The sequence below is a fragment of the Hakea prostrata genome, chromosome 9 (genome assembly GCF_041222555.1).
Source record: "Hakea prostrata isolate BN-2017 chromosome 9, UWA_Hpros_2, whole genome shotgun sequence".
NCBI classification, from domain to species: Eukaryota; Viridiplantae; Streptophyta; class Magnoliopsida; order Proteales; family Proteaceae; genus Hakea; species Hakea prostrata.
In genome coordinates, this window is record NC_142608.1 from 20,539,781 (window position 1) to 20,560,105 (window position 20,325).

The window sequence follows — 20,325 nt, forward strand, 5'->3', positions numbered from 1 at the left end:
TAATAATATAATTCTGCATTTCAGTAAGATAACATAAAAAACTAACATTAGATTCTAAATTTAATCTTTTTTTTTTTTTTTTTTTTTTTTGGTCAATTTGTGTTGAAATAATCATATCCAAAGTTTTTCAGATTGTATGAAATACAAGATTATATGATCAAGCATTTGGTTGGCATAAGACTAATCTCCTTTCTGATTACATAGAGTTATGGCATCTTAGATGCAAGCAAACGATTTATAATCTTGAAGATTTTGAAGAAATTGATGAAGAAAAGAGGAAAATTAAAATCTAAGCGGTTCTACTTCAAGAAACCCCAAAAGCAAATTTTAGCTTTTCTCGATGCAGAAACATTTTTTATAGAAGTTTGATTGAACTTACTTATGCAAATAGAAACGGTATCCGCAAACTTTATTGCAATAACTAAATATAGAGAAGATGAAAAGAAACTTTGGTAACCAAAGATAGAGAACGATACTAGTCATTAGAGTTGAAGAAGCAACAAATGGATTCATCGTAGTATGAGAAGGAACTAGCAGGTTTCTTATGCTTAGGATACCAAAAGTTTCATTAATACCTCTCTTTAAAACACTTTCACTTAAACCGAACATGCTTAACTTCCAATTTGAAAAACAAAGTGTTAATTTTGAATTTATTTATTTATTTATTTATTTATTAATTCTTGATGAAACAAGAAACAAACTTCATTACCATAACACCAAATGTGCATAGACCAACACACCACCAAGCGTACACGAACAAACAAGACACCACCTATACAACCGTAACTCTTGGAGATACAACAGAAACCCAAGACAACTGTTGTAGATCCCAGAGAATACAAGACTCTAAACAACTCCTTAACCTGGACAAAGGGATGTTACGAAGAACTATTGAACTAAGGTTCTGAGAAAGGTCTAACAAAACTGCGGTTAAGTAGTATGGCCAACAAAGCTTGCAGGAACTGGAAGAAGACTATTAAACACATCACAGTTGGACCAAACTGCTTCGATTGGCACCTGGTAAGAACCCCGCAACCGCAGCTCCATGATAAGCCCCATCAGTAACAGCTTCAAGTAAAGACTGGAACTCTTCTTTGCCCACCTGCATATGTAGATAACGTCCCTACTGGACCCCAAAAAACCCATCTCCAAATATTTACCGGGGGCACCCAGACACCTGCAAGTATCATAGTTGATTTGAGATCCAGATGCCAGTCAGTAAAAGAATAAATAGGCTGTAAACTATCAGAATCTACCAGAAACAAAACAGTTTTTATCAAACGGTTTTCAGATAATTGTCTCTTGAAGCAAGAAACGTCAGAAACTGTTTTTTGGTGACTTAGCAAACAGGCTTAAGTGCATTGTGGATCAGAAATCAAAAGAGAGAACATCAACAACTGGAGAAATATAATTACAGATTATACTTCGAATGGTACAGGTTATAAACTCGAGATGAACTTACATAAAAGCAAGCTTTTTAGATTCAAGAAATCTGACTAGTATTACATACCTAACCTTGATTAGTTTATATAAGAAGCAATGAATAAAGTGAATCAGCAAGACAGAAGCAAGTGTGGATGCTTCAAAGCACAGAAGCATTTTGCCAATTAAAAATTCCAAATGAAGTTACATAGCACCGAAGCAGTTTCCAAGTGTGGATGCCTCAATGACTTTGGGAAGCCTTAGTGTTATCCACCTCAGCTTAAGAAAACTCAGATATTTACTGGTCAATACTAGCTTTACTAAGGAAGCAATGGTGCAAATCCTGCAAACTCAGTGCTATCCTGTTTCTTAATACATGCTTCAATTTCCATCAGACTATACCACAGATGAAGCCCTTTTTATACCATATTGTCACCTTTCTGTTTGAGTTACCACCACCACCCTGCTATAGCAACACACACACAGAGACACTACAAAAGAAATATATTAAAAAAATCCTCCGTAAAACTGTAATAACAAAGCAAAGATATTTTTATGCAATTGCCAGTTAGGTTAAGAAGATCCAAAACCGCCATGACTCGTGTATGTAAGACTCGGGTAGGATCATCAAAGGCAGGGTTCCACCAGAAACTGGAAAAGACAATGAACATCACAAGTGAGCAACTAATAAATTCATGGTGGAGAAAGATGCATGTATTGTGAAACTAATGAAAGACTCTCCAACACCCCCCCCCACCTCCCAACTGTACTTTGTGCATTCATTCAATTGATCACATTTCAGACATTTTTGTATCTAGTGCATTAATAAGAAGAAAATTCAAAGCTTCTACAGTCAAGAAAAGGGAATTTGAGAAGAAAATTTGAAGATGCTTAGAAGTATGTTTAATTTTTCACTTCCAATCTCTTAAATCCAACAGACAACCGTATGTTGCACAAATTATAAATAAAAATAATCAAACAGACAACCTACGAGACTTTTTGACTATAAAATATCTCACACACAGAGGAGAGTAAAAGTAACCTCGAGATCAAAAGAAAATGGAGGAATCAATGACTTGAAACACACCCAACAATTTGAAACTGCTTGCTGGCCTTTCTTCTATAACTTCAGCAGAACCTGTGTATAGCCTCCACTAAAATAAAATAGAGAGGAGTGCCAATTCACTCTCTTACCTTTGCATAGCAGCCAAACACTATTTAGACAAGCCCACCTTTGACCAATGATAATCAAGACAGAATTATCATTTCCCTGCTACCTCAATGTTCTAGCTGGTAGCAGTATTAAATATTCCTTTACAAGGGGACTTCGGTACCCAACAGTACCAAAATTTGGCATTTGGTAGGTGAGGGGGCTCTTCCTTGGTGAACTCTTTGAATTGATGAAAAAACAACCCCCGTATTTCTAACCCAAGACCCATATTGCAGGTAAGAGTACCTGAAGGTCCAGCCAGAATAAGTTGTGGACAATCTGGATTGAAGTCCATGATCCATACCCTCTTGAGTCCATGAATCTGGATTCTGCTGATGAAGAACCTGCCATTTTGGGAACTCGAGGAGATCTATTGGAAACCCTAATGGACTGGCAAAGTGGATCACCAGTCAGAGTCAAGTTAAGATTGAAGATGTCCGGGATCAAGGTAAGGACACCCCCATATGTTGATTAGGGTTAGGTTTGTGTTGGGGATCAACTGGTTAAGCAAAGCACCCAAGTACTAAAAAATACTAAGGGGCGGTTACTTAAGGCAGTTGATTGATCAACCAACCGCCCCAAGCGACAGGCCAGGTTTGCTTGCAAGAATTAAACCATATTTTGCTCTAGTCCACTATAAATAAGCAACCTCAACTTATTCTCTTATTATTATATTCAGGATTGCTGATGTGGACAGTTAGGAGGCAGAGAGCACGTGTTAGAAGGTGAAGAACGAGTGATTCGCAGAGAAGCTTCGATCCGTGATACTTTTAGCAAGTCAATTGGAAGTAAGATGATCTCACATCCTCTTTATCTTCTTTCTTCTCTTAAAGTAGTGTGGATTCTTTCCCCATAATACTTTGGATGATTAATTGTGATGGTTATGATCATTCCATCAATGATCTTTGATTAGATCATATCTGAAAACGGATCCTTCCATCCGAATAAAGGATTGATTTAATTAAAGGAGATGATGTGACTACTAAACCATTATTTGTTGTGGGTTCTAGATTGTATCTAGGTTGTTAACTTAGTAGGGTTAAGATTCGGATTTAGATCATCCCAAAATTGGATTAAATTTGGGAGATCGAAAGTCAGAATTTCGGACTTGAGTTTCTGCCTAAATCAGGGGCAGTTACTCAGGACGGTTGATTGGCCCAACCAACCTCCATAAGCGACCGGCTGGGTCACAATAGCCCAGTCAGGTTGGTTGTTGCTTTGTTTGACTTCTGTTCTTGATATGACTTTGTAATCCAATGTTAGGTGATTTTTTAAGCTCTTTGGAATTGTTGTGAGTGACATCTAATTGCACTTTAATAATCTTTTACACTTCTACAAATAAGGGATACATTATTACATATATATACTAACTTGAACTATAATGATTTACTATAACTTTTTGAACGCATTTGTAATCTTGTAACTTGCTGTAACAGTATGTTCATATGAGTTATGATTAGTTATGTATTGTAATTAGACGTATTCCAATTGCTATGAAATGTTGAATGCTTAATTACATGATGATGATTGATGATGTGATGTAATTATGGTCGAGGGTATCCATATTGGATATCCATTGCTTGGGATATTAGGGATTATGATATGAGTCACTGCTTACTGATGTCCCCAACACTATCATGATTGTTGGATGACATACCTAAGAGGTCTAAATTGCATGTTAGGTACCCATACATGCTACTACCCTTTCGGTGGGGGTATTGAAGTCGAATGACCCGTGATGACGGTAATGTGATTCTGTCTCATCCTACAGCGGTAGCCAGTCAGTGGTCCACTGTTAATCATGCATTGGTAGGGTTGCATATGTTAGGGTTGGGCTCATGAACATCCAAGGAGCGACTAGGAGTCGTGAGGGGACTTAAGAGCATCTGCCCCAACAATATGTCGATTACTATAGGGTTAGGGAATGCAGTCCAACAGAGGTAACCAGTCCGTGAGGATTCTCATTCCTAAGTAAAGAAGGATATTGAACCGAGTTGGTTGGTGTCATAGGGGAAGTATCTAGACTACATGTAGTATGTCACTATATGACCTTGCATTGGATTAGAATCCCCGACATGCAACAATACTCATGCCAATAGTTGTCGTGAGAGAGTGTGGAGCTACACCCTAGCCATGGTTGATTGACAAGGATTGAACCCCTTGCCCGGGATCCTGACAGAGGTAATCACTCAGTGAGGGATAAGATTGACAAGACCTACTCAGAGGAGGGTTGATGTTATATCTTAAAGCATGTCCACCGTATTAAAGACTTGCACAGTTATGTTTTAGCTGCATTCATACACTTGCATATCATCATTTATATATGTTGTTTATCTTGATATAATGTTGACGTGTATATGAAATGTGTTTCCTTACTGAGTTCGTCAGAACTCGTTCTTTTTATGAATTTGTGTTAAACTAAACATATGGGAATCCTGGATCAGGAGAATTTTCCTATGACTGGGAGAACCCCAGTGGAAAAGCTATGGAGACGCCAATGGGAAGTGGAGATGTATGTCACGAAGCCACCTACAGATGCCTGAAGTGCGCTTACTACTCCTATTGACAGTAGGAGAATTTAAGCGACCCGTCATTTTGATAGGATAATGAAGGAAGGCTGGATGACTCCCTTCATTGCAAAACTAGAAGAAAAGACCATCGCCCATGAGTGAACACAAAGAAACAATCAGAATTAATTTAATTTTTACTTCCGTTGAAATCTATTAATTTTGGGACATAATTACTTTATTTTTTTTCATTAATTCATACCTTTTGAGTATTGGACTCATATAACTCTTTTTATTTAATATTTGGATTATTCTTGCTCTTGATTATTATTGCGTGCATTTATTATCATTGATGGGTAAACCGTGGATCTTGTGAATATGTATCGCACCCACGGGTTGTCGGGGGGGACCGATACCGGCAGGTTGGGTGTGACAGTTTCATCTCTCCAATAGTTAATGCATCAAGAATTGGTTGATCTCCGGACTGATCTATTCTTTCGGTCTTCGTAACCTGTTTCTTTCTATTGACTCAGTGCCATATGTGAATAAACTAAATTGTATGGTAGGTTTTATTTCAGGACACACCAACCAGTTTGAAAGGCTGACATCAACTGCAGTTTCTAGCTTTGCAGCCTAGAGTTACTGAAGAATTGGCTGGATTTCAAAGGTGATACCATGAAAATTGACTCTGGATTGAAAGATGTCTGGTTTTCTTGCTCAAAGTTATCAGTTTCCTACTGGTTCTTCAATTTGACTGCTGCTGCTCCTAGTTTCACCTTAACAGCTTTCCACTGTGAAAGATTATCAATTGGGTTCAGTACCGAGTGATACCTTGTAGGCCTAGAGTCACTGAAGAATTGGTTGGATTTCAAAGGTGATACCTTGAAAGTTGACTCTATATTGAAGGTTGTCTGGTTTTCTTGCTCAAAGTTGTTAGTTCCTTCAGGTTCTTTAATTGGACTGCTGCTGGTCCTGGTTACACCTCAACAGCTTTCCACAGTGACATGTTATCAACTGGGTTCAGTACTAAGTGAACATATTTGCTCCTTTATTGAGATTCTGATTCAGCAGTAGTGTTTTCAGTTCCTCTTGAGATGAACCATAGATAGACTCTGAAGACTCTCTCTTCTATGTTGTCTTGGTTCAGCATCTTCTTCATCATAGTATCAATCATCATCATCATCATCATCATCACCATCATCGTCATCCAGATCGCTTTCAAAGGAGTATATGTATTCCTCCTCATCATTGCAGTCACAGCAATTTTGGTATCTGTGGTTTGGGGGGAAAAAATACCAGGCTCCATGTGGCAGAATCATCCTCGAGGCCGGCAGGCTTGGTCTGGCCCTTTTCTCTTCTTGCTTACCGCAATCCTTCTCTTTATCCTTCTCCCATGAATAATTTGTATTCCAGACGCTGATAAGCTCTCCTATGTTTTCACCTTCAAATCAATTGTAGCTTTCTTTCTGCTGCAGAAGCCCAATTATTCTGCATCCTAATTATCCCTTCACAGAAACGGGGGAAAAAGAAGGCAAGTCATCTATAGAACAAGAATTAAAAACACCCAAGAAGTCAAATGAAAATCCAAAACCAACATCTGTTCTAAGATGGAGCTAATGGGTGTTTCCTTGCTTTCTTGGTTCAAAGAGAAAGCTGTTTTCAGATGTTCAAAGCTTCCATGTCTCTGTAACAAAACCCATTCCAAATCAATAAAACCCAAAGGAATCACCAAGATGGCAAGACAAGCAAGAAAGCACCCATTAGAAGCAAGGTTTGAAATTTCGGTTTCAAGGCTGGGTTGAAATTTCAACCAACTCGGTGGAAACCTAGGAATTTTTCCTCCACATCTTGATAGGTGGTTTCGGCCCTGTTTTGATGGATATTTTACTAGGGTTTCTGCACACACCCTATTTTAAAGCATAAAAAACACAATAGAATAGGTGTTTTGCATATAAAACCAATCAAAAATGCTCATTCATATCCTACTAGTTGAGAGATGTCCGGTTCAACAAATACAAAGAGTTACAAATTGTAACAAAAGTACTTTAATTGGAAAACGTAAAAATTATCATAAACCACACCAATAAATACATACATATGTTTACTAATATTCCACTAGTTTTAAGTATAAAACAGAAAATGAATGGTGCTTCTTCTTCTTTTTTTATCATTTTTTAAATAATTACATAAAATATTTGACAATTTTCAAATAATTCAAGTAAATAATCAACTAGAAAAAAATAAATTCGACACCAAAATAACATAGATCAAGTGATGGTGTCTCACATTTATTAGATTCAATGTCATTTATCATGTATAAATACTTTTTTTTTTCTTTTCAAAATACATTAAATGGAAATTAATTTTGAAACAAAAAAAATAATAATAATAAAATACCAGCACTCCACCCAAAAAAATAAAATTAACACAAATTCATAGATCATGCTCCTATACTAAACATATTTTGATTTGTAAAGAAACAATTTATTTTTGGATGCATCAACTATCAAGAAATCATAATTTTTGGGATGAATACACATACCTGACTTCAAGGATTGTTTAATCCCCCAACAATCCAACAGAGTGGATGTTTGCTGACAAAGTACTAAAGGATTGTAGGGATTTGAGGGGGAAATAGGGATTCGAAGCCAAAAGGTTGGATCTTAGGTCAAAATTTTAAAAACTAGAGGGGCAGTACTGGGACAAGGTCTACGAAATATGCAGATCTGGTCCAAACAAAGTAATTTTAAAGAAAGAAGATGGATCGAACTGGTTGAAACAGTCGAGACGGTTGAGATTTGGTCGAAATTTTGACTGAGATGGATCAAAACCTGGGAAGAATATCTCGACCCTGCTGTTTTGTATTGGTCAGCAAAAAATCGAAATTTCGGTTGAAATTTTTGTGGTTTCAACCGAAATTTGGACTATGATTAGAAGAGACTGCTAGTCTTCAAAACTGAATCTGTCTCGCCAAGAGGAAGATCTGTCAAAAGGTTTTCATGTCTCAAGTGTAAGAGTGAGAAATGAGGCAACTCTAAAGTCTCAAAAAGGAAAATAAGGAGAGATTGACAGAAAACCTCTAAAAGATTACGAATTTACTATTTCAACCTAACTTATATTCCTCAGAAGCACTCGTGTTTTAAAAACCACCACAAAAATAACTGACAAAAAGCTTTGGTCTTCTATTTATAATATTCAGTTCTTAAAATTACAATCTTGGAAGACAAGTAATCTATCCTCTAAATAAGGAAACAACTAGTACATTTTGACAGAATGAACTGATAAAGGAAGAGGCGATAACCAGTCGTATGTCCTAGAGATCCAAAACAACATCGAATTCAATGAGAGAAAATTATTGAGCCAGCAGTAACAATACTGTAGTAGCGGTAAGCAAGGTCCTATTTATCTGATGATATAGGACAAGAAGTACCCTACACAGCAGTAACACTTATTGTTCACAATCAGCTACGGTAAATAGCCAGCAGTAGTATATCTTGCAGCAGAATCCAATATAATATTAGCAGTATTTTTTCAGAATATAAAACCTTAATGACCAAGGGTAGCAACAATACAAGCAGTGGTAGTATCATAGTAGAATTTCAAGGCAGCAAAACAATGGCAATATCAAGATCATATCCTGTCTAACAGAAGAATAGCAAACTGGAGACAACTCTGGTAGATACGTTAATAGCAAATATAGGGCAAAATAGCACCTTGTAGGAAACCATATAAAAGCAGCCTAGTGGCAGCAATAACACCGATCAGGGTGTCACATCGAGGTTACCAATTGAAGAGAAGTAGTAGTTGAAGAAATCACATAAATACAAAAATTTGTCTAGGCAATAGATGCAGTGCAGAGAACCAAAGTAGAGTTAATCGATAGCATAATAGATGTTGTTTAGGCTGACGCAGGGCTGTAGCAAGTTCGACAATTCGTCTTGTTTAAAACAAAGACTTCATTGGTCTTTGGATTCTACAGTTTTGGTAATAGCAAGTACATAAATCACTTCATGAATCGTGAAGAAAGATCTAATATATCATTAATGAGCAAGGCGTAGTTGCGCACCAAGTGCAAAGGAAAAACAGAGAAAACTTATAAAATTGAGAGAGAAGTCCCTAGGCTGATTAAAACCCACTCAGATACCATGTTAGAATTTCAGCACCTGTAATCAACCTAAGGACTGAAATTCAAAAGGAAAAAGAAGATTGAAGAAGAAAAAGGAGAGGAAGAGAAGAGGGACAGAGGTTGTGTGTGTATATTTGGGCTTTCCCCTAGTGCTTTATTTATAATGTAAAATCAAGTCTTAGTTTAGGAAAGTTTCATAAACTAAATTACAACAAAAAAGAAAATTACATATTGCATAGAAACTCCCAAATCTACTAAAAATGACATTATCTTAGGGAGATTACTTGTTAACCAAGCAATAAGAAAAATAGAAAGCATCCAAAATAGAAACTTAAGCTAAAAGAAAAAGTGATATTTTAAAACTTTCCCTTAAGCTGGAGTATACATAGCAAGGGCTCCAACTTGGAAATAACAAGAAAACTTCATTACACTAGAGCATATGTAGCAATAACAGACGCAGATAGACACCAAAAGTAATTTGTCTGAAGATAATCAACAGCAACTTAAGAAAACAATCTTTATGTCAAATGAACCATCCAACAATGAGAAAAATAGGCGTTGGTGAAGATGAACCATATCCATAAGTATAGTAGTGCGGACCAAATAGGAAGAAAAAATGCAATATGAGTTAATGCAGACCAAGTAGGTAAGTAAAAAGTATCATAGGTAACTGCGGACCAAGTAGGTAGGTGAAGGCAGTATGGGTTTCTGCAGACAAGGTAGGTAGGTTAAGGCAGTATGGGTTATTGCAGACCATATAGGTAGGTGAAGGCAATATGGGTTACTGCGAACCAGGTATGTAGATAAAAGGCAGTATAGGTTATTGCGGACCAAGTATGTAGGTAAAAGGATACCATCTTAGGATAAAAATCTCCACAAATAATACTCTTCAAAATACTCAAGTAGATACAGACTAAGGCTCCAATCTCCCCCTCACGTCTAGCACTACACATGGACAAATAATGGCAACAAATTACCAATATCTCAAAATCAATACCAAGGAACTAGTTGGGTACTTGAAGGAACCATGGTACTTGATGAATCTAGGTGCAAGAACTTCCAATCATTACAAAAGAAAATTTAATATCAAGGTAGCAAAGGCATTAAAGGTGCTGAAAGTTAACAATTTTCATAAAAAGATTGAAACGGTTTTTGTATTTTCTTCAACCCTCTATAAATAGAAATAGGTTGTATAAAGGGTACTAGAAATTAGCAAAAATATTTATTAGGGTAAAAGTAAAAAAAATGAAAGATATACCAAAGACTGCCTTATTATTTTTATTGTCAATTTTTTCCTCGAATTTAGGATACATTTTGGAACTATTCTACTTTGTATAATGTTAAAAGCATGGTGGGAGATCTCGCGAGATATCTTGCTTTTTCAAAGAAGCGAGACGAGATGGAGATCGAGAGCAAAGAGTTGGGATATCTCGCTCGAGATCTTGCCATATCTCACTGGAACTCTCAATTTTCACTCTTTTTTTTTTATGGATTTTAGCTAGATTTTCACTTGCAACTACTCCTAGCACATCTACAACATCAAAGGAAGATCAATCATTCTATGCTTGTCTTATGAACTTATGTTTTAATGACTTATATAGAACTTCTAATGGTTGTAGAATAATAATTATTATTCTATTCTTGAAAATTGAGATTGTGATACTTATATGGATGGAATTTTGATGACATTTAGGTTATTTGATGCATTTAATACACTTGCTTTTCATTTATACGCCTTAAAGGTTCTATATTACAAGTGTATAACCTTGCATTCCCTAATCCTATAACATTTCAGTTTCACACTATGGGTAGACTTAGAAATCATACTTAGGGTTGTTTTCTGACAAATCCAAGCACCAATGTGTTCAAAAGGCCTTAAATAGGCTAAATACCAAGTTTTAGCCCAATTGAGACCCCACCGAGATGGGCCACCGAGTTGACGCCAAAAAATTGCATATCTCGACCGAGACTTGCCGAGATGGTTGAGATCTTGGTTTTTCAAGGCGGCGAGATCTCGCTCGAAAGCGAGATCTTCTACCATGGTTAAAAGGATATAACACCCTGCTTAGTTATATCCAAGATGGCCCTTCACCTTCCTTATCCTTAGTTGCCTTTCGACTTTCTTTCTCTCTTCCCAAGGGCTTAGTCCTTGAGCAATGCACTTCTTTTCTTTAAGGGATTGACGTAAGTAGCTAATCTCTTTGACTGGCGTGCTACATTAAGTACGCTTTGGTAACACTTCTCTTCTGGGAGACTAATTCTTGTGTAAAACCATACTTCATGTTTTTGTGCAAGGAGATTCATTCTTTGTTTGGATGCAGACATTGATAAACATGTTTTGTGAAATATTTCCCAAATGGGCCCACGATATTAAAAATCTTGTTTTGAGCATGGGCATAAGGTAGGAGAGCAAGATGGAGGGGTCTATGTGACAATGAGTAACCATAGGGGTGGAGGTGGTCTCAAGAGACCATAGGGGTGGAGGTGGTCTCAAGAGACCTTCACCATCAAGACCAATTTATCAAGTCTGTGTTCCCCTAGCTTACATGTTTGCAAAAATTGTTCTTTGGACCACTTCTATTAACATTCGTTCTTAAAGAACAAAAGAATGGACCATTTAACAAACACCTACTACAACAACTTTTCTCCAAGACCATTACCAAATACATCCTAAGAGACCCTTGCACCATGCCGTGCTCTACCTTTCTTTTTCTTTATCCTGTTCTAAAAAAGGCTTCGCTTTAACCCTTTCCCTTTTTAGTCACTAGAAATATCCATCAACTCAGCCCGACTTAATCTTATATGATGTTGAAAATTTGCTTTTAGATTTCTATCATATAGCATTTCATCTCAACTTTCATCATTAGCAACAGTAGGAAGGTCAAAAATAGCATCCCTAAGATGCAAAGCATCTTTCAATTTCTTTTTCCTTTGCTCATCATATGCAACATAATTTTGCTCAAAATTTGTTGGCACTCATCTCCCATAACAACAACTTCATGCGTTGGCAAACGATATTGAGGCAACTTCTCAATAGGACGAGCACCCTATAAGAATACATGCATGTGGAATTGAAGAAGGCCATAACAACCAACTACCAGTATTCCTAGATTACTTGATAGTTCATGGCAACAAGATGACCCCCATCATATTTCCCAAGAAAACCACCAGCAAACTTCAAAATATCAACCACATTTGCCATTCAAACAAATTTTGGTTCCAAGAATTTAACGATGTCCATAAATACAAGCGATTGACGGTTTTTTGGGTCTTTTAAGGTCCATCCTTGTTACTAAAATGATTGAACCCACTAATTAATGCCTTGACAAGGAGGTCATCTACATATGGCATCATTATCACCTGGAAGTGGTATGATGTAAGATTTTAACCCTTTGTACGAAAGTCTTTAATGCTTTCTTCAAATTTACTACGTCCTTCAATACCCTCCCATGTGTCTTCACTTGGCCCATAGACCTTTCAACGAACCTTTGAATACAATCTATGTTGTTTGCTCTCGTTTGGGTCACCAAAGCAAATGGCAAGCAATTCTCCCACTTGAAAATTCACCTTTGGGAACTACAGATCCATCACTATTGTCTTTGTCTTTGTCTAAATCTTCATCTTCCTCTTCCACATCAGTGATTGTTGTCTTTTCAAGTTTAGATAAAGAGAATTGCTTGCATGGCTTTTCCCACTCCTTTAGCAACTCTAGAAAGTCTTCAAACAATGCATTTAGGAATGGTGCTCTTTGAGAATGAAAGAAATACCAAAAATGTTCTTTGAGAACTTACCAAACTCTAAACAAAAGAAAGAAACACAGGAGGGAGCTCTTCATTGGGAGAGTCAAAATCTTGGTATTCAATGGTAACTTGATAACTTCTTAGTTCGCTATTTTGGTGATAACAAAATTTCAAAATCGTAAACTAGTTGTGTTTATAGACATTGTTAAATTCCTGAAACCTGAATTTGTTTAAATGGAAAATGTGATCAATTTTTGGAAGCTTACTTGTGGTTTTCTTGGAAAATATGTTATGGGTTATCTAGTTGCCACGAATTATCAAGTAAGATAGGAATGATGGCAATTGGTTGTAATGGCCTTCCTCAATTCCACATGCATGTATTCTTATAAGGTTTTCATACTACCGAGAAGCCGCCTCGATATCATTTGCCAATTCATGAAGTTGTTGTTATGGGAGATGCGCTAACAAATTTTGAGCAAAATTGTGTTGCATATAATAAGCCGGGAAAAACAAATTGGAAGATGTTTTGCATCTTAGGGATGCTACTTTTGACATTCCTAGTGTTACTAATGATAAAAGTCAAAATGAAATGCCATATGAGAGATATCCAAAAGCAGTTTTCCCATGTCATATAAGATTAAAGGTCAAGGTTAAATTATCATTTTTTTAATGGTTTTTAAATTTTTAAACGTTTATGAGCTATTAATGTTGATTGATGTGGTAATTGTTTAGGAATTGCCACTTTTTCATCCTTTTCTAAAGGTGTTTTTTTGAAAATAAAATATTGGGCAGATTGTTGGTGTAGGATGAAATATAGTGAGAATATTTTTTGCCGTGACTAATATTTATACGAGAGAAATAAGGAAGGCAGGCAAAGAGACATAAGGTTGAAGAGATGTACCTCCTGAGAAAACCTATGAAGGATAGGTGGGACGTTTAATTGGTGGTGTGATTCAATGAATATTACATGGGGGTGGCTTAAAAGGGTTTGTTCAATGAGGTTTGGTCCAATGAAAGATTTGTCATAATTGATTTGAGGTTCAATGAGGAAAAGGTATGTTGTTTGAAAGGAAGGATAGTTTGGTCCAATGAAAAAATTGTCATAACTGATTTGAGTTTTTACTCTTATATGATAGTATGATTTATGCTTTCCTTTTCTGGATCTCAACCTTCTTAGTTTTCATTACATCCTTCTTGACTTGACCCTTTATTTTGACTCTTGAAGTTGCTGTTTATCAGTCTAATGGGTTTTCTCCAATGCCTAAGCTGCCTTCTACCTTCAGAATCTTAACTGATTCCATTCTTGAGAGGTTCTCAGCCCCTCCAATTTGAAAAACCAGAAGAAAAAAGATCAAACTCAACCCTCTGAAACTGAAGAACCTGCTTTCTATCTGCAATTTCAGAAAACCCTCTATATGGACGCAAGCAGCGTCGTCTTCCAAAGGAAAATCCATTTCGGCTCATCAGGTACTTATGCCCTCTGAAAATTGAGCTCTTCATTGGGATCACTGGCCTCCTCTGTGGTTGCTTTATGCAACTACCTGGTCAACCATTAGGATAGAGAAGGAGCAGTTTATACAAGTGCCTGCAACAACTCATGCTTCTATATTGAATTTCAGAAACTGAAGCAAAGGGATGTAATATTGGCTCTGGCCTCTTGGCTCTTTAATGGCAAAACGCTGCAGCTGAAGGGACATCCTCCTGGTAACCCTCAACATGAAAAGGAAAGAGAGTCTCTTCCAATTTGAGTGCAGACGCTCTCGATTTCTTTGGAGTGCCACAGTGATCAGATAGTTGGACAAGCAGTTTCCTGCATTGGGAGCATTCTTAAAGTCCAATTCTATTGCACAGAATCAGGGCTTCCTCAAGACGTTGTTTGTATTAAAGTTTTCATCAGGAAACAAAGGTCAGTTGTTGCATGACTACTTGCATCAACAAAGGTCAAGAAGGTTTAAATAGAACCCAGCGTGTTTTTAAAATATGAATTGTTTGTGTTTTGTAAATTTGTGGACGCATCTATCATGGACACTGTATTGCACCTCTATCAATAGGTTGGATGCAAGGCTCCCAAGACCAAGGATTTTTTATCATTGTGTTACTCAACCACTGATATCTGAGATTCTGAAAGAGGATTGGGAATACCCTTTGATACCATGCTCTTTGTGAAGATGGTCGAAGAAAATGCTAAATCCTTCTTGTCCAACAACAATTGGAGAAATAGAGATGGTCTGGAAGAAGTTTCAACAAAAGGCAGGCAAGTGGTCATCTTTCTCAGAAGACTAAGGATGAGATTGGTATAAAAAGGAGGAACTACAGTTGGAAGAACTTTTCAAGGATCCTTTTAACTTTCCAAACTTTGCTGATTCTGTCCCAAAAAATCAAGTGATTGCTGACCCTGCCTCGGACTTGATTGATTTAAACACCTTTCTCTTAGGCACTGACCAAGTTTTCATGCCCCAAGGCCAAGAAGTTTCTAAAGGAATTGGGAAAAGACACAATCCCTGATTCAAACTCTCAACCACAAGTGCAAAACCCTCTTCAGTTCACATTTGATTCTCCCAAAAATTATGGGCTTGATTTCTCATTTCTAGAAGCAATAGGTTTTCGGGTTGGTGTTGTACTTCGAATTGCCGACAAAAATAATTTCTTCACCACACTCAATATAATCTATATAACTTCTGTTCAATCTGCTGCATTCACATTTTGACAGTGGACCTCACATTTCATTAAACCTCCTGCCAATCTTCCTCTTTTTAAGAAAAGAAAATTTGATTTCTTGAACTGCCAACTAACCCCAGCTACTTTCAATGATCTGAGAAACATCATTACCGAATGTGAACCAAGACACTAGTCTAAACAACCTCCTAAACTTCTTGGGAGCTTGGCTAGATGATGTTACTAAGAAGTGGCTTCTTTTGTGAATGGGTCTATGCAAAGCACCGAAGTCACATGAACACCGATCATTCAAGAAGGAACATCCACAGTCAATCCTAGGTCTGTTACTCTGACTACTCTGTACTTTGTTTACTTTTGGTTGTCTTTTTATTTATTTATTGCTTATGTTTTAATTTGTTTTGGTGGTGAAGGCTTTTGGCTGACCTTGATGGCGAAATTATAGAGAAACTAATAGGAACCTCATGGACTTGCCCATCGTAGTGGGGGAAGACTTCAGTACTTTTGAGTGCTTATGAAACCAAGTGGAAGGTCACTAGGGCATCCCAATATGGTTAGAGAGTGGTCCTCGTGATTTTCATATACCTATGGTCCTTGCAGATCAAGGGAGATCTTGGTGCAAGTTTCAAGATATCCTCCATTAAACCTATGATTCTTGACCCAAAATAACAGACTTGAAAACATACCAATAAATAAGCTGAAGATAAGACAAAACTTACATTACTCATATACTGCAGGCGTCAAAGAAAATTTCCACAAAAGACTAATACTTATATTCAGAGAAATTCAGTATGGCATGAATCAAGATCAAAGAGGGAGGTTCTGCTCCCTCAACAACCACCAAAGAACCAATTTCTACCTGCCAAAAAGACAAAAAAACGAATCCAAGTGCAAAAGAAACTGCCATACAACTAGAGACATTCATCTCAAATGACAGGAATATTACATTTCATCCTAATGTAGTTCTTGAACAGCGTTTTATGTCATTACTGGGTTTAAGACCAGCGGCATACACTGGATCCATGTCAATCACACTTGTACACACATAAAGGGTAACTTTTCACTCTTATTTCTGCCATATGGCAAGATGATAGCCAATTCTGACATTAGATAGAAAAGGCAATGTTTAGATTGGTCATGTGTCAAATTCAATTCTCAAATTCAATCAAATACCATTGCATTTCCATGCCTCATTTATTTTCAGCCATAAGTATTGGTCTACACCATCCCGCAGATTCCTTGTAGACCTGGATTTTCAAAGCTTAATTTTCTCACTTGGCAAATTCTAATTAGGATGAAATTTAATAGATAGGCAAAGGAATTGACGGTTTACCTATCCATAAAATATGTTAGTTTGGAGCTGATCAGATATATACCCCACCATTCAATGTAGTATCATAGTAACCAACTGCTGCATTGCACAAGATGAGAAGCCGTTCTAGAAGAGTTTGATCTCATAAGACACTGCTGCATAACCACCTCATAGCAAGAGCAAAGTCCACAATGCTCGTCCACCAACACCTATTCAAAAGTGCATCTCAGTAGGCTAGAGCTTTAGCCTTCCAGAGGTTTGATCGGAGCTTCCTTGCTACTTGTCCAAATCCTGAAGAACGAAGCCCGCAGAGTACAATCCGTTGGTCCGCAGCAAGTACTTTCATGCCTTGCCTCACACAAGATTGGATGAGCTTGGATGCTGCACGAAACCTTCTTATTTTGCAAAGACCATGCACCATGGAAGAGTACGTAAATGAATCTTTATGCTCCATCTCCTCAAAGATTTTCATTGCATATTTCACCTGACCCATCTTACATAACCCATGAATCAAGCAGTTATAGGCCACCAGGTATGGTTGGTAACCCCTCATCTTCATATACTTCAAGTGCTGCAGAGCCTTATCAATCTTACCTGCCTTACATAATCCATTAACCAGGATTGTATGGGTATGCTCGTCACTTTGCACCCCAGTTTTCTCCATTTGATCCAACAACTGAAATGCAGTTTCCAAATTACCTTCTTTGCAGTACAGATTAATCAGAGCATTGTAGGAAACTATATCAATCCCAGTCCCACTTCTGCAGATCTCCCACACGCAATCTTTAGCATCTTTTGTCATACCTGTCTTAGTCAAAGCACTGATTACAGTGCAGTATGCAAAGGCATCAAAAGTGTACCCCTTACTTTTCATCTCTGAAAATATCTCAAAACCCTGTTCAAATTTTCCAGATCTAAAGCAACATTTCATGACAGTAGTATAAGTTATGGCATTTGGCATATGACCTGACTCCACGACTTCCCTAAGGATCCTTCTTGCTTGCCCTAGCCTACCAGATTTGCAGAGCCCATCAATGAGTATATTATATGTTACTAACTGAGGAAGAAACCCACGACGCTGTAAGCTCCTAAACAACCTAAGCGCATTGCTAGCATATCCAGCCTTGCAGAGGCCATTAATCATGATATTGAATGTAGCAGGAGAAGGGGATAGATTAGCCAGGATAATATCCTGGAAAATGCCGTTGGCATACTCTGGCCTTCCAGATTTAAAAAAGCCATGCATCAAAGTGTTGTAACTCCACACATCCGGATTGATTCCTCTCTGCCGCATTTCTTCGAATAGATCCAGAGCTTGTGATAATAGCCGATGTCTAGCAGCAGCCGCAATCAAGGAATTATAAGTAACAACATTTGGTGATATTCCAGCTTCTCTCATCCTATATATAACTGAGTATCCTGTATCAAACCCGTCCAATCTACAATAGGCCGCAATCAACATATTGTAAGTAACAACGTTGGGAAGATAACCTAGCCGTATCGCATCAACTAAGACTGTTTCAGCTTTCTCTAATTGCTGGGCTTTGCAAAGAGAAGCTATGCATATATTGGACCCCCCCCCCCCCCCCAAAAAACGGGAAAAAAATGGGGGGCCCAAAAAAAGCAAAAAAAAAAAAAAAGACCAAAAAAAAAAAAACCCCAAAAAAAAAAAAAAAAAAAAAAAGGAAGGAAAACGGCCCCCACACACACCTATAACCTGGTTTGTTTTTGAGCCCCCCCCAAAAAAAATTTTTTGGGGGGGGGCCCCCCCCCCCCCCCCCCCCCCCCCCCCACCAAAAATTTTTTTTGGGGGGGGGGGGGGGGGGGGGGGGGGGGGGGGGCGGGGGGGGGGGGGGGGGGGGGGGGGGGGGGGGGGGGGGGGGGGGGGAGGGGGGGGGGGGGGGGGGGGGGGGGGGGAGGGAGGGGGGGGGGGGGGGGGGGGGGGGGGGGGGGGCGGCGGGGGGGGGGGGGGGGGGGGAGGAGAGGGGGGGGGCGGGCGGCGGGGGGCGGGGCCCCGCCCGCCGCCGGGGGCGCCCGCATTGTTCTGCCATTAAAATAATCTAAACAACCTGTAAAAGCAGCTTTTTGGGAACGGGTCGGTCCAATGACGCTAAACCGGTTCGAGTTGGGCGGTTTGGGTTATCTCTTTTGAGTTGTACTATATGTTATAAATACGTTTTATAAAACGTAACGTACATACTTTGGTTTTATACCTTTAACAAAATACATTTGTATACGATACGAAATGATTTCAAACCAATGCGCGGGTAAATTTTGAATTTCAAAATATTTTGAATCACAAAAGCGTTTGTTTTCTACATCTCGTGTTTCATTTCAGAATCAAAAGCCCCAATTCCATTTTTCATGTTGCAGAGGAGAATTAGAAGACGAAGACGAATTTTCATGGTTACAGCGTTGTTGAAGAAGAAGTTGCAGAGGAGCATTTCCCAGTTTCAGAGGTTCCAGCGTTGTTGAAGAACATGTTGCGGAGGAGCATTTCCCAGTTTGATAGGTTATACCGTTCTTGAAGAAGAAGCAAACCTTAAAGCTTCAGCAGAAGAAGAAGTAGGTTGAAGTAGTGGGTTGAAGAAGAAGAAGCCGTAGATTGGGTTCTCGTTCCAATGCTTCGCTCTTAAAGAAGAAACACGAAATGGTGCAATTATTCTGTCCTAAAATGCTCTTGGCTTACATTATTCACATCACTTCTTGATAATTTTGTCATTTACCCTAATTTCAGGAGACGCTGTGAAGGTGAAGAAGAAAAGGAAGACAACGATGGGAGTAAGGTTGGAATCGAGCCGTACGCGGTTGAGTTTTCACTGAGTGGGGAGCTTCTGCTTTTGGACTCTCTGAAAGTAAGATTTACCGGTGGGTTTTCTGTAATGACATCTGATTTATAATATTTCTGTTGAAATCATTATTTTATTATTTGCTTAAGTGTTGAATTTATAGCTTTCCATTCGGTTTCTGATTAGCTTGGGTACAGATTTTTTGGCAAAGGTGATTGGATTTGTTCCCAAAGTCTGTTGTACAGGTTGGTTTTGTTGAACACAATAGCTTCACTCGGGCTTTTTTATTTTACTAATAGAGAATACGATGTTTCATATTTTTGGAAATTAATGACGTTTCCACTTTTCCTAAACCTATGCATCTTCAAAGACAAACTTTGCATTTCATGATCTCCTTGATTGAAAAAAAAAAAAAAAAACCTGCTTGCCTTATCTGAATTTCGTATGTTGCTGAAATTCTATGGCATAGTCCATTTTGATTTCAGCTGTCAGACTTGTGGTCTCAGTTGGATTTCTATGATATTGTTAAACAACCAAAACATAAGT

At 38.1% G+C, this 20,325-nt stretch overlaps 1 protein-coding gene across 1 annotated transcript; it reads right to left on the reverse strand.

The window, feature by feature from the left end:
• Window positions 1-712: 712 nt before the first annotated feature.
• LOC149004972 (uncharacterized) lies at window positions 713-18,554 on the reverse strand (the record flags this gene model as incomplete). Its single annotated transcript, XM_089167901.1, has 2 exons — window positions 713-2,073; window positions 6,021-18,554. A coding segment is annotated over one exon (1,338 nt), but the record flags the coding sequence as incomplete, so codon positions are not given.
• Between the last annotated feature and the right edge of the window lie 1,771 nt (window positions 18,555-20,325).